This window comes from Trachemys scripta, chromosome 23 (assembly GCF_013100865.1).
Source record: "Trachemys scripta elegans isolate TJP31775 chromosome 23, CAS_Tse_1.0, whole genome shotgun sequence".
Taxonomy (NCBI): domain Eukaryota; kingdom Metazoa; phylum Chordata; order Testudines; family Emydidae; genus Trachemys; species Trachemys scripta.
The window spans coordinates 6,866,160-6,878,783 of NC_048320.1; the positions used below are offsets into that span (position 1 = coordinate 6,866,160).

General features: G+C 41.7%; 1 protein-coding gene across 4 annotated transcripts in view; it reads right to left on the bottom strand.

Annotated features, from left to right (window-relative positions):
• Positions 1 to 4,260: 4,260 nt before the first annotated feature.
• Positions 4,261 to 12,624, bottom strand: part of MARCHF10 (membrane associated ring-CH-type finger 10) — a 69,928-nt gene continuing 61,564 nt past the window's right edge. For 2 of the 4 annotated variants that reach the window (XM_034756112.1, XM_034756115.1), the window contains one exon: positions 4,261 to 4,705. In XM_034756112.1, the coding sequence (XP_034612003.1) occupies positions 4,508 to 4,705 (198 nt within the window). In that variant the 3' untranslated portion in view covers positions 4,261 to 4,507. Of the gene's footprint in view, positions 4,706 to 8,377; positions 9,566 to 12,624 lie in introns of those variants that run through there. The other 2 variants (XM_034756114.1, XM_034756113.1) reach the window with 2 other exon arrangements.

Below are 12,624 nucleotides of genomic sequence, written 5' to 3' on the forward strand. Positions count from 1 at the left end.
CATTCTTTGTTCCTAGATGTATACAATTACATCTAACCATATTAAAATACATTATTTGCTAGTGCCCAGCTTACCAACCAATACAAATTGCTCTGTATCAGTGACATATCCTTTTCATTATTTCCCATTCCCCCAAATTTTGTGTCCTTCCCAAACTATCAGTGATGTTTTTATGTTTTCTTCCGGGTCCTTAATAAAAATGTTAAATTGCACAAGGCCAAGAACCAATCACTGTGGGGCCATACTAGAAACACACCGATTCAGTGATGATTCCCTAGTCACAGTTACATTTTGAGACCTATCAGTTAGCCAGCTTTTAATCCATTTGATGTGTGTGCTATGTTAATTTTATATCTTTCTAGTTTTTTAATCAAAATGTCATGTCTATCACACTGACCTTTAATTTTGACTAACATTGGACTGCCTGGATCAAAATTTGCCTTGGTTTATACTGAGCACGATCCAACTGATCTCAATGAGACTGCATATCAGAGCAGCATTTGGTGCTATGTGTCCTACTGAAGCTTTCTGCTGCTTTTGCTCGTTGATTTAAAAAAAAAAACCACACACACACAGAGATGGAGCTTGAAAGCAGAAAAGCTAAGAGTAACAGCAGTTGATTTTTCTCCCCAGTGCACTCCTCATGAGAGTGGGGGAAAGAGAAGCTGATGGGTTGACAGGAAAGTCACAATGGGCCATGATGTTTAATGACAAACAGCAATGGAAATCTTCCTGAGAAACACTACATTGCAGGGGGGGGGAAGGACATTTGAGTCACCCTCACTCTGGAATTTTAAAGCTTTCAGGGTGACTTGACCTGATTTCAGGTAGATGGCTTATGTTATGGAGGGCTCGCCGTAGCAATTACAATGCTGGTTTTAATAAAGTCCAGAATGAGAAATGTTTTTAAATTAAAACTTTGAGGCAGAAGCGGCTTGTGGTAGCAAAAGGAACATAAGAAATGGTGGAAATAAGATGGAATAAGTATTGTCATTTTTTTAAAACTTGAACCAGATAAACCTGCTTTAAGGGAATGGCTAGTAAACTCTATGAGGTTATTTTTGTTATAGTCTCACTTCGCACTCAAGCCTGGTCTAGCCCAAGCTGATCTAGAAAAGGATACTCAGTATCCTCATTATTTTAAAATCCTTTTTAAGTTTCCTACCAACTACTTATCTGTCGGGCAGAAATGCAGGTGGTATCTCTGAGGTTGACCACTCTGCCACACCAAGCTTAGCCAGCAGGAGGCACACTTCACCTCACCTCTGAAGAGCCAAGTTATTGGGCGGACATTTGACCATAGAAGTTTATCAAGTGTTTACAGTTGTCGGTGTCCTTGGGCTTCTAAAGCATTCCTGCTTGATCTGCAGTTTCTGTTTTAGCTGGCTACATTTTAACTCTTGCCTGACAATTTGTTATGCCAAACTCAGTACCCCAAGGTAGAGGATTCAAATCACTCTCTAGCAACAGCAGCTCATCAAGGAATGGGGTTTTATCAGCCCCATCTAGTGCTATCACTCTTTGCGTTGTGCCCAGCTCCCAGGCAAAAAATGATGTTCATGAGCACACACAGACGTATCGGATGGAACAATATATTTGACTATTTTCAGAGTGGATACAGCATTTCTGGAGAAAAAGGGTAAATCCATCTGGGTGCGGGGAGGAGGAGCACACTACTGTGCATTTGCCCAGGTAATCATTCTTTGCAAACAGCTGAAAACAGCTTTTCATGGCAAAATGGCCATTCAAAAGAACACAAAATGATTCCACTCACATTGCCAAATAAATAAATACATTTAAAAACCCCCACTGGTTTTGCCAGCCTATTACTGGTAGCTCTGGTTTCTATAGTATTTTTATAAAGTGCCATATGGATTACAATTACTGTACATGGTTTAAAAAATAAAAAAGCAACTGTTGGTGGCAATTTTCATTTCACCCAGTGGTGAAAACCACTCCTCTGAAGAGAACTGGTTTGTACAAAACAAGTAACCACAAAATCTTTGTTTCCAATTCCCAGAATCCAGTCATGAGTCTGGACTCAGGAGACACTACTTGAGAAGGATAATGGAGGAACACAATGCTCAGTGGATATGGTGAATGCTTAATAAGTGATTTTACTCATAGACAATGACAACTCTGCTAAGTACTCTTTACTCAAACCACAAGCTATATGATGTTATGTGACTAATAGCTAGTTAAACAACTATTAAGTTCTCATTGTGTAGCTAAGTTCTTGCTCTGATAACCATGCTAATTGATACAATGGTGTTATAATCTGTTAATATATTTTGAGTTGCTATCCAAGCTCCAGGCCACCTTGTTTATCACTAAACGATCCAGAACTGATGTTTCTAAAACCTACACTAGAAAGTTACCTGTTGCTGACAATGGATGTCAGCAGGGGCAGCTGAAGTGCTGCCGAACGTGGTTTAGATGGTAGTATAGCTAACGACAAGCCACACTGTGCACAGATTTAGCTTCACCCGGTGTCAGCAGTGGTCCATTTGGTAATGTAGACAAGCTGTATAGGGACTGCAGCTCAGCACCTCTGGTCAGATTCTGAGCTCTCAATTACACCACTGTAAAACTAGACTTGAAGCAGAGAGGAGGAGTGATTTGGATTAAATGTTTTTCCTTCTAGCTTTCTTCTTAATCACCTTAGTAATTATTGTAGGTGACTCCAAAGAAGCTAAACTGCTTACACCAGCTGAGGATCTTGCCCATCGTTCCCAATCCTGCTAATATTCACAAATTTGGGTAACTTTACTCACCTGCAGTTAAACGGACTAATTTACATGAATGGGACTACTCACATGCAAAAGCATCCAAAAAATGGGCCCTTATTATGAATTTTTTTACTTTAACTGGTTTTTATTTTTTCTAAAATAAATGCAACAGTAGTTGCATGTTCCAGTAGTCAGAGATAAAATGCCCAACTGGAGCTTAGAATTTCAAAATCCAGGGGATGGGCATAAGCTTTCCCATCCTGGTAATGTGTCTTAGGGACTGCCATAAAATTCTTCAGACCTCGGTCATCTCCTGCAGTAAAACCTACAAGATGGGTCTCTATGGGAGAAAATCTCGATGAGGATTCATTCCCTCCTGGAGTTCTCCTGTTGTTCTGTCTGGGGCTGGAGGTTGCCTCATGAAATGAGCTGTGGGGCCAACCCCGAAACTGAGGCGATCCCCAGAAAGTGGGCCTCTGCTCCAACTCTGGCCCCTCTTAACTGCACCCTGCAGTTCCCAGCACTGCAATTCTAATGGAGCTGCATAGCCTGGGAACTCAGCCCCATCACATGCAGTCCACAGGACCTCCCAAGGGTTATTGAGGCTTCATCAAAAAGATAATATAGCCCATCTATGTTCTCTTTTCTGCCTAAGGTCTGTGGGGCCAGAGTAGGGGGAAGGCAGTGTAATTGTCTGCCCCTTCTCCTTGTGTGGACCCCAGACCAACAGAATAGTCTCTGTGGGTCCCCAAGGAGTGGGGTGCTCTATGGGGCCACATGCACCCTGTGGGCAGGAGGAGACCCCTCCATGTAAATGAAAGAGAAATTAGTCATTTACAGATCTGATCATTGCCTGAAAGGAAAGCTACAGCAAATCTGTATTGATCAGTTCAAAGTTGTGTGAAATCCTGAGTGCTCCAGGCTGATTACACAGCATCTAACTCTGTGAAGCATTCAGTCTCCATCCCACCTCATATTCCACTATTCAGGAAATGCTGCAAAATGCCATTTATTACCAACATAGCAATACACCAAATGGATGGATAAGTGTTCTAGTTGCTGTCTGTGGATATAACTAATGGTTCGATGTCTTACTACATCAGTCTTTGCCTCTGGTTCAAGTCAGGATTGTGACTTTTTCCTTCCCTCATCCTTCTCCCCACAGGTGCTGGAACAATTTGTATAGGGGGGGGGTGCTAAGAACCTTATAACCAAACTGTAAACCCTGTATATAATGGAAACCACTTCAAGCTGGGGGTGTGGCAGCCCTCCTAGTTCCAGCACCTATTCTCTTCCTCACAAAAAGAAAATAACTTGTGTATTTCTTGTTCTTTAAAAATTAGTGTACGCTAATGTTAAAGGGGTGAATAAAATTATTTTACTGAAAGTCTGTCCCACTCAAGCTGGAGACGATACACTAATAGGTTTGTCATCACATACAGTAAATCAATAAATTTACAAGAATGCTATAGAAGATTCCAGTGTGAGCTGTATATATGATGATTTAACTTTACTGTACAAACCCAAGCTCTGAATCACAGAATGAAAATGTAGTATGGGTCCAGAGTACACCATAAAGCAACCACATGCATTTCTGTAACTTCTGATTTGTAAAGGTTACAGAAGGCCAGTCAAAAACACATACTGCCTGCTAGTCATCTGTTTTCTGTTATGGTGAGCAGTTTTAGGATATAATCAATAGAAATGGCATTTTTTTTCACTACTAGCTGCTTTGTTCCATGTTATTTTAAAGTAATTATCAATTGGTGTTTCCACTTCTAAAGACAGTAATAGGGCCTGTGAAAAGGATCGTGTGACATGTACACACTTGTTTTAGTTTGGTGTAAAGCAAGACCAAAAAAAAAAAAAAGGATATAAAACACATGGAGAAGGGTATTCAATATAAAAGCCTCTTTGCCAAATTCATTGGACAATCTGGGAAGCACTCTTCTATCCATTGTTCCCCGACTCTGAATCTGTAAAGTGGAGGGAAAAAAAGACTACTTAGAATTCCTCCCTTCGTAGAGAGGAATAATATTCAGTGAATGCAGCAACCTAAAAATTATTCTTTTAAACGCATACAGCAAAGCACAAGCAGGAATAACTAGGCAAACTCTCATTGCCGCTTCTCAGCACTACCAGGAGTTCAATTTTGCTATCGGACATGCCTAGGCAGCTCCCTCTGAAGTCAAATGGAGTTATGCATGCCTATCTGAGGGCAGAGTTAGGCCCCCAAAGTGCAAAATGGGCACATTGCTTGACACTGCCTTGGGACTTACACAGTTTGAATTACTGTGGGAAAACATGGTCTTGTGGCAACAGAAAAGGATGTACTATTACCAAATGTTTCACAGGAAGCCTGTGGTGCCTTGGGGAGGTCATTTAACCTCTGTGCCTCAGTTTCCTTATCTGTACAATAAGGATGCTAATGCATATCGCACAGGAGTGCTGCGAAACCTCATTTGTTAATATTTGTAAAACATTTTGAGGTCATTGGGTTGACGTTGTTAAAAAAGGGCAAAGTATTATTTTCCTAAATGGCCTTATTTATTACTTCTCAGAAGTACAAATGCAAGTGTGGTTTCCTAACGATCATGTGACTGGCAAACCCACAGATTCTGAGCTATTACTCCCCTCTATTCTATTAGCAGTGTTTGGCTGACTATTCTGAGCCCACTATTTAGGAAAAGGGGGTATGCATGCAGTGGAACAGAAAAAAGGGCTGTTTCATTGTGGGAAGGAATGCTAAAAAAACAAATTCTGCTATTACCTTGGTTTAATCTCATTGGAGTTAGCCTAGTATAAATGATACTTTGGTCCTTGTTTATAATTTTTGTAAAAACTGCAGCATATTCCAAAAATAAATATAGAAACTGCTCCCATCTACTGGTATTTGAATGGTTCCATTTGAAGTTCAGGCTTCAGCAGAGAGAGGCTCCATCGTTGAGCTGCTTATGAGACAGTAACCACTCCCTCCAACACAGGTAACACCTGCTGAGCAGGTTACGTATGTATAAACAAGCATAATTGTTTTCCTTTCTTGGAGCTTAAGCTAGATCAATAGTAATGTAGTGTGTGCTCTGTTGGGCTGCACCAGCAAATGACAACATTAAAGCCTCTCCATGGGTGGTGGTTCTGCAAGAAAACAAACCTACAGCAAGATGCCTGCTAAAATGGTCAATAGCCTTACAACTGGTACTTGCGTCTTTAAAACTCTGGTGCTGAGAGTCAGGTATCCAAAAGACAAAAGTATTTGTTCTGAATACACAAGCTACTGACCCATACAACAAGGGTTTAAAACCGACCTTTTAGATGTCTACCTGGTGCTAATGGTGGACAGCAAGTGACCATCTAGATTAGCAAAAAGAACAGGAGTACTTGTGGCACCTTAGAGACTAACAAATTTATTAGAGCATAAGCTTTCGTGGTCTACAGCCCACTTCTTCGGATGCATATAGCTCGGAAAGCTTATGCTCTAATAAATGTGTTAGTCTCTAAGGTTCCACAAGTACTCCTGTTCTTTTTGCAGATACAGACTAACACGGCTGCTACTCTGAAACCTGTCATCTAGATTAGGTTCACTTGTTGAGCACAGTGGAGAGAGTGGTCTATTAGAAAGCAGCTAAATAATAAATGAGAATTGATGTCTATTTGCAATGACTTAGTCAACTGGAGACACAATGTAGTCTCATGGTCAAAGCAAAGGATTGTGAAATATGGAATCATTTTAAAAACAGGAGAATACCTATAAGACTACATGGAAAAATGTAAGGTTAAGCTTCTCTGTGTTCTGACATGCCCCACTATTAACTGGGACTCTACAAGGGAAGGAGGTGCTCAGCACGGAAAGGGTTTAAGATTAATCACAGGCTGCTTTACCCAGACAAAATGTAATGGGGATCTCTCAGGTGGAGCTGGCAGGGGAAGCTGAGATATTTGTCACAGTTTGACAATTAAGCAAATATGCTCCTCTGGGTTGACTCTACATAAGGAATGAGCTGCCGGACTAGCAGCATATGTGAGATGAGGAAAAAACGTGGAAGTCTAGTGGCAAGAAAGGCCTGGAAAACACTGAGCATTGAGCCATCAATCTTCAAGATTCATGGTATGGCGCCCATTACTTAAAAGATGACTGTAAGCCTGTACTGTAGCTATTTTATATTCCAAGGATTTATAGATGGACCAGCCTAACTAAGTAGTTGGTATTTTGCTATAGTTTAGACTATTACATTCTAACTACTGGTTCAGTTAATGACGTTTAGGGGCAATAAGTGCATATGCAAAATGCAGGTTTTGCTTAGAACCAGGAATTTCTGACTGCTGAAGCCAAAGCCCCAAGAAAATAGGCTCTAGGTATATTCACTGCAGGGCATGCATAGGGGAAATTGGGTGTAATTAACCTAACCAGAAACTAGGTGTCACTATAGTATGACACGATAAAACTGAAACAGTGCTGCTTTGGCAAAAACACCAAGAGATTGAATCAAGTCTGCTAGCGTCTAACCTGATGCCTACTAAAAGAGAGTGGCTGTGAGCACACGTGCCATACACTATAGGTACAAGACCTGGAGTCTGCCTATGGGTGGAATAACAAGCTGTCAATGTTCTTCCCAGATGTTACTAGTTTTACATCCTCATTTATATTGTGTTTATAATATTTGATATTTTTCTCTGTAGCTGATGTGTCTGAAATGGATTCAGAGTAATGACCCTTATCCACTAACAGTACAGTTATGTTTGGGGAGAAGAGAGGATGTTTTCATATATCACAATTATAACTGATAAACTGGCACTGCAAGACCATGGATAAATTTGTTGGTGGTTCTAGCAGTAGTAAAACATGTATTTAAAATATTTATTCTTGTTTGTTACCTTCTGGTTCCTCTTTAGCGATACCACTGTAAACAAGGAATCAAAACAGGTGAAAGTAGAAATGGCTTTAGCCACAAGATGGCAATGGCATGTCTTGGGGGAATGTTAACATTCTAAGTATTAACAAATCATTTGCCTCAAAGTTTTTTCTCCACTTTATTTCTGTTTCACTCTACTTCTGAGATGAAGAGACAAAAGTCCTTCCTGTTGATAGAGGCATAAGACTTCCTATATACTGTAGTATAACTTGGCAAGAATTTGCCCTCAGAACTGATGGGTTAATCTCTTCCTGTATGAGAAAGTAACCATTAGCCAGACAACTGCTCTAAATCTAAAGCTTGCTTTGTTTAAATGCTCTTTGCAACTCACAGCTGTAGGACAGAAAAGTCTTTGTGATATATGATATTATATAACATGGAGGTCAACCCCAAGGATGAAGCTAGAAACTTTACAGGAAGGAGGTTTTAAAAACCAAACTGCAAAGCAAAATTGAAAACTGAGGTCTTGTCTACATGGTAGGGTAATGCACTCTACAGGGTGATTTCTGAACAGGGCCGGCTCCAAGTTTTCTGCCGCCCCAAGCGGGGGGTGGGGGGGAGAAAAGCCGCAGCAGCGCAATCGCTCCGCTCTTTGGCGGCAATTTGGCAGCAGGTCCTTTGCTCCAAGAGGGACTGAGGGACCCGCTGCCAAATTTGCCACCGAAGACCCGGACGTGCCACCCCAATAGCAGCTGGAGTGCCGCCCCTTGGTATTGGCCGCTCCAAGCACCTCCTTCTTTAGCTGTTTCTGAAGCACAGTGATGCATTGCGTTGTAACTGGTCCATGTAGACCGGGGTAGTCAATTTATTTTTTGTCAAGATCCAAATTTCTTGGTCAAGGTATAGTCAAGGTCCAGACTGCAGAGAAACATTTTTCAGACCTCAATAACAATCATGATGATAAGTAAATAAAAGATTTTGCGGTCTGTTCTAAAGCACCTGGCAGTCCGAATTTGGCCCGCAGTCCTTCTATTCACTACCTGTGATGTAGACCTTCTAGTGTGCTTTAATGGAATGCGGTTTGAAACAGAACTTTGTTAAAGGGCACTAGGGAACCTTTAGTGTGCGCTAAAGCTCACTGTCTAAAAGACAATGGCGTGACATAGTCTTAGATTTTTAATCTGAAACACTAAAAAGAACATAGTAAATGTTCTCAGCAGACCAGACTATGGAGCCCCTACTCATGTTGGTGAGCATTTACGCAGGTGACTTTAATGGGACTATTTGCATGAATAAATGCTCACTAGATTTAAGTAAGAGCTCCACATTCTAGCCCAGAGAGTTTAAGATTCTTCTGTAAGTGAAACCAAAATATTTTCTTACAGCTTGTGATTAGTCCCGTAAATATAATCTCACTATTTGCCTTGTTTTATGTGTGGCAAAGTCTCACTTTTAGTGTTTCTTTCTAAGCCTGCATGGACAACTAAAATTTTCTGATCAATCCAAAGGAGAAAAGCCAAATGTCAGCACTCAAAAACAATGGATAAAACAAAAAGCCTTATTAAATGGATGAAGTCTTCAACAAATGAGTAACCAATCGTTCTTCTGGGTGTTCTAAAAATAGCTCATAAATGCAGCATAAAATCTTATTGTAGAACACACACACACACACCCCGAATGGAAGTTTTCTGCCAAAACATTAGCTTTTCCTTCTTTATTTTCTCTCCTTATTGCTTTTGTAATTTCAATTAAAAATTCGTATACATTGGTGTGATACAAATCTTCCTGACTATTTTGTGCAATTTGAAATTCCAGAAATCGTTTTTTCTGGTTTGTTAACTTCTACATCTGTATAGGTCTTAGTACTTCCTGCCACTATCTGAGGGTTAGCATGTTTAATGAGAACTAATAAGCAAGAATCTCTGAAGTGATTCTGAACTCCAAAAACCTACTTTCATTTTCCTCTGCTCTAGGCTGTCTTGAGAGCTATGAGAAAGGAGACAAGGATTAATAAAAATTCTCCACATTAACACTGATCGGACATACAATTTAATATACCTAGAGCCTGCTATGGAAATGTCTTGAAAATACTTTAAGAAGGCATGGAAATTGTTAGAAACCATGATAAGTTAGGAAATCACAGCACTGTTAACACTTAAGATACAAAAAATGAAGGCTTATTCTTAATGTTACAATGACTTGTTATAGAATGTCAGGGTTGGAAGAGACCTCAGGAGGTCATCTAGTCCAATCTCCTGCTTCCCTGTGACTGTTATAAACCATCACAACCTCTGCCTGGTTTGTTATTAGACATAGCTAAAGACTCGTTTCTTTGAAGCAGTTCATCCCAGGATCAGCATTTGAGTTTGTCAGTATTGATAATATTAATAAGATATAAGGTTGCAACTTAGTTTGGGACTTCTTTTTTTTTTGTATCAATGTTATTTTTCTTCATATAGGAAACTTTGGATTTGGTGCTTTTACATTAGCATTCCTTATGTTGTAAGAAGCAGTGAGGACAGAACCAAACCAAGCAGTGACACATCATGTTACTACAGAGGGTTACAAGTCTGTAACCCTACAAATTGGTTTGATAACTTTCATCTCCAGGACTAATCAGAAGTGAAAAGATTTTAAAAGAGGTAAAGCCTTAGCCTGTTACTGTGACTGTGGGGGGAGGGATAGCTCAGTGGTTTGAGCATTGGCCTGCTAAACTCAGGGTTATGAGTTCAATCCTTGAGGGGGCCACTTGGGGATCTGGGGCAAAATTAGTACTTGGTCCTGCTAGTGAAGGTAGGGGGCTGGACTTGATGATCTTTCAAGGTCCCTTCCAGTTCTAGGAGATGGGATATCTCCATTAATTATTATTATTAACCTGCATGGTTATTTCAGCAGGGGCGCTTTTGTTACTTCATGGCAAGATGTCACCTAAAGCAGAGGAGCACAGGGGAACAGTCCGACCTGTACCTCATCATGGTGGAGGGTGCGTAACATCTGAAGTAGGGGATTGCTCGCTGGAGCTATGCCATCGGTGATGAAGGCTTGTCTGAAATATTGCCTTGGGCATTATGCAAGATGGACAGATTCAGCGTGAACCCTGAAAATAAATGGTTAACACAGGCGGCGAAGATACAGGGCAGCAGCTGCACCTAGCTACCCGAGGTGAAGGAGATCGCTGAGAAAGACTCAACGGCTGTTGTCGCACAGCGTGAAGCCAGTACTGGTAGACCAGGAAAAGGATTGCGTTACTGCGCCTCCGTCTCATCCCAGTGGGACGAGGTATTTCCCAAGATAATCATTCGCTCTTGTTTTTCTTTTTTTTTTTTACCATGAATAACCTAGTACTCAGCACCAGGGTTAAAGCCCCTGCCTTACTTTCAGCTGTAGATGCCTTGTTGGTGCTGTCTCCCCTTGGTGCAAACATGACGGGTTTGTCCCAAAGCCCCCCTGGGGACACATGTCCTCTGTCGGCAGGCATGGCTGCAGTACATTGTGACAATGCATCCAATTGTATCTAGGATCTCCAACAGTCCACCAAAATTGCAACTTGGAATGTTGCAACTCTTCACAGGCATGGTCATCAGGTCGCTGTCTCACACGAAATGGACCGTCGTGGTATATCAAACGCAGGACTAACAGAAGCAAGGCTGATAGATCACGGACGTCACGAGCTGGAAGATTCTTTACTTCTGTATTTTAGCAGCCCCAACCATCTATATGGGGTAGCACTACTACTGCGAGGTGAGGCCGAGTCCTTCCTGACAACCTGGACACCTGTGTCTCCTCGTTTACTTACTGCACTTCTTAAACAGCAGCACCGTTACCTCACTGTCACAGTAGTCTATGCGCTAACAGAGGAATCTGTTGACTCCGTTAAAGATCATTTCTATGATCAGTTGGAACATCTAGTATGCACAGTCCCTCCAAATGATAATCTCGTGATCCTGGGTGACCTAAATGCAGTTACTGGCTCCCTGCAAACTGGGTTTGAACAGGTGATTGGTCATTATGGTTCAGGCACATCCAATGATAACTCTCGCCACTTGCTCACATTCTGAGCCTCCCAGAATCTTTCCATTCTTGGGCCATGGTTCAAGCAACAACGCATACAGCAGATGTCATGCATCTCTCATGGTGGCGTCACTCAGAAGGAGTTGGACCACATCATTACACACAACAAGTGTCTCTTTACCTCCTGTAGAGTATATCATGTTGCGGAATGCGTGGCGAACACAGATCACCTTCTAGTGGTCGCCCGCATGGTGTTGATGCTCCAATGAGCAGGTAAGCCCTCTGCAATGATGAAGCAGTTTTACATCGACGCACTCCATGTGCCAGATTTAGCCAACAGGTTTTGTATTGATGTCAGCAACAGATTCTCAGCTCTAGCTAATCTGCCAGATGACGTGGAGGTTGCCTGGTCTCTGTTCACTTCTACCCTCAACCAATCTGCTGAGCAGACGATTGGCTATAGGCACCCAGCACGTCGACCATGGCTATCAGAGGAGGCCTTCCAGATAATTAAATTGAAGGCTGCAGCCCACACTCGTAATCAGCTGAAGCGAAAATTTAACACCCTGGCACTCCGCGATCACAAGGCATATTATAACCAAGTGGTGGATGATGTTGAATTTGGCTTAGCCAGGGGTGACTTGAAGCCATCATTCCGTGCCATTCGCAACCTAAGTGGTCAAGAGGTAGTCACTACAAACGGCATCCTGAACGACAGCCAAGGCCATCCATGTAAATCGGATGATGACATTCTCTCACGCTGGGTGAAACATTATCACAGTATTCTGAACCATCCTCCAGCTGCCACTTGTTCAAAGCTGGATTATCTGGCAGTCACTGCAGTTCCAGATCTAGACATTTGTACTGATGCACCAACACTGGATGAAGTGAAGTGTGCCATCGCTAACCTGAAAAATGAACGTGCAGCCGGTGCTGATGGCATTCCCTCAGAGCTGCTAAAATGTGCTATTGATCCTGTAGCAGAATCGCTACTGGCCATCTTTCATCTGGTGTGGAGAACTGTAACCCTGCCA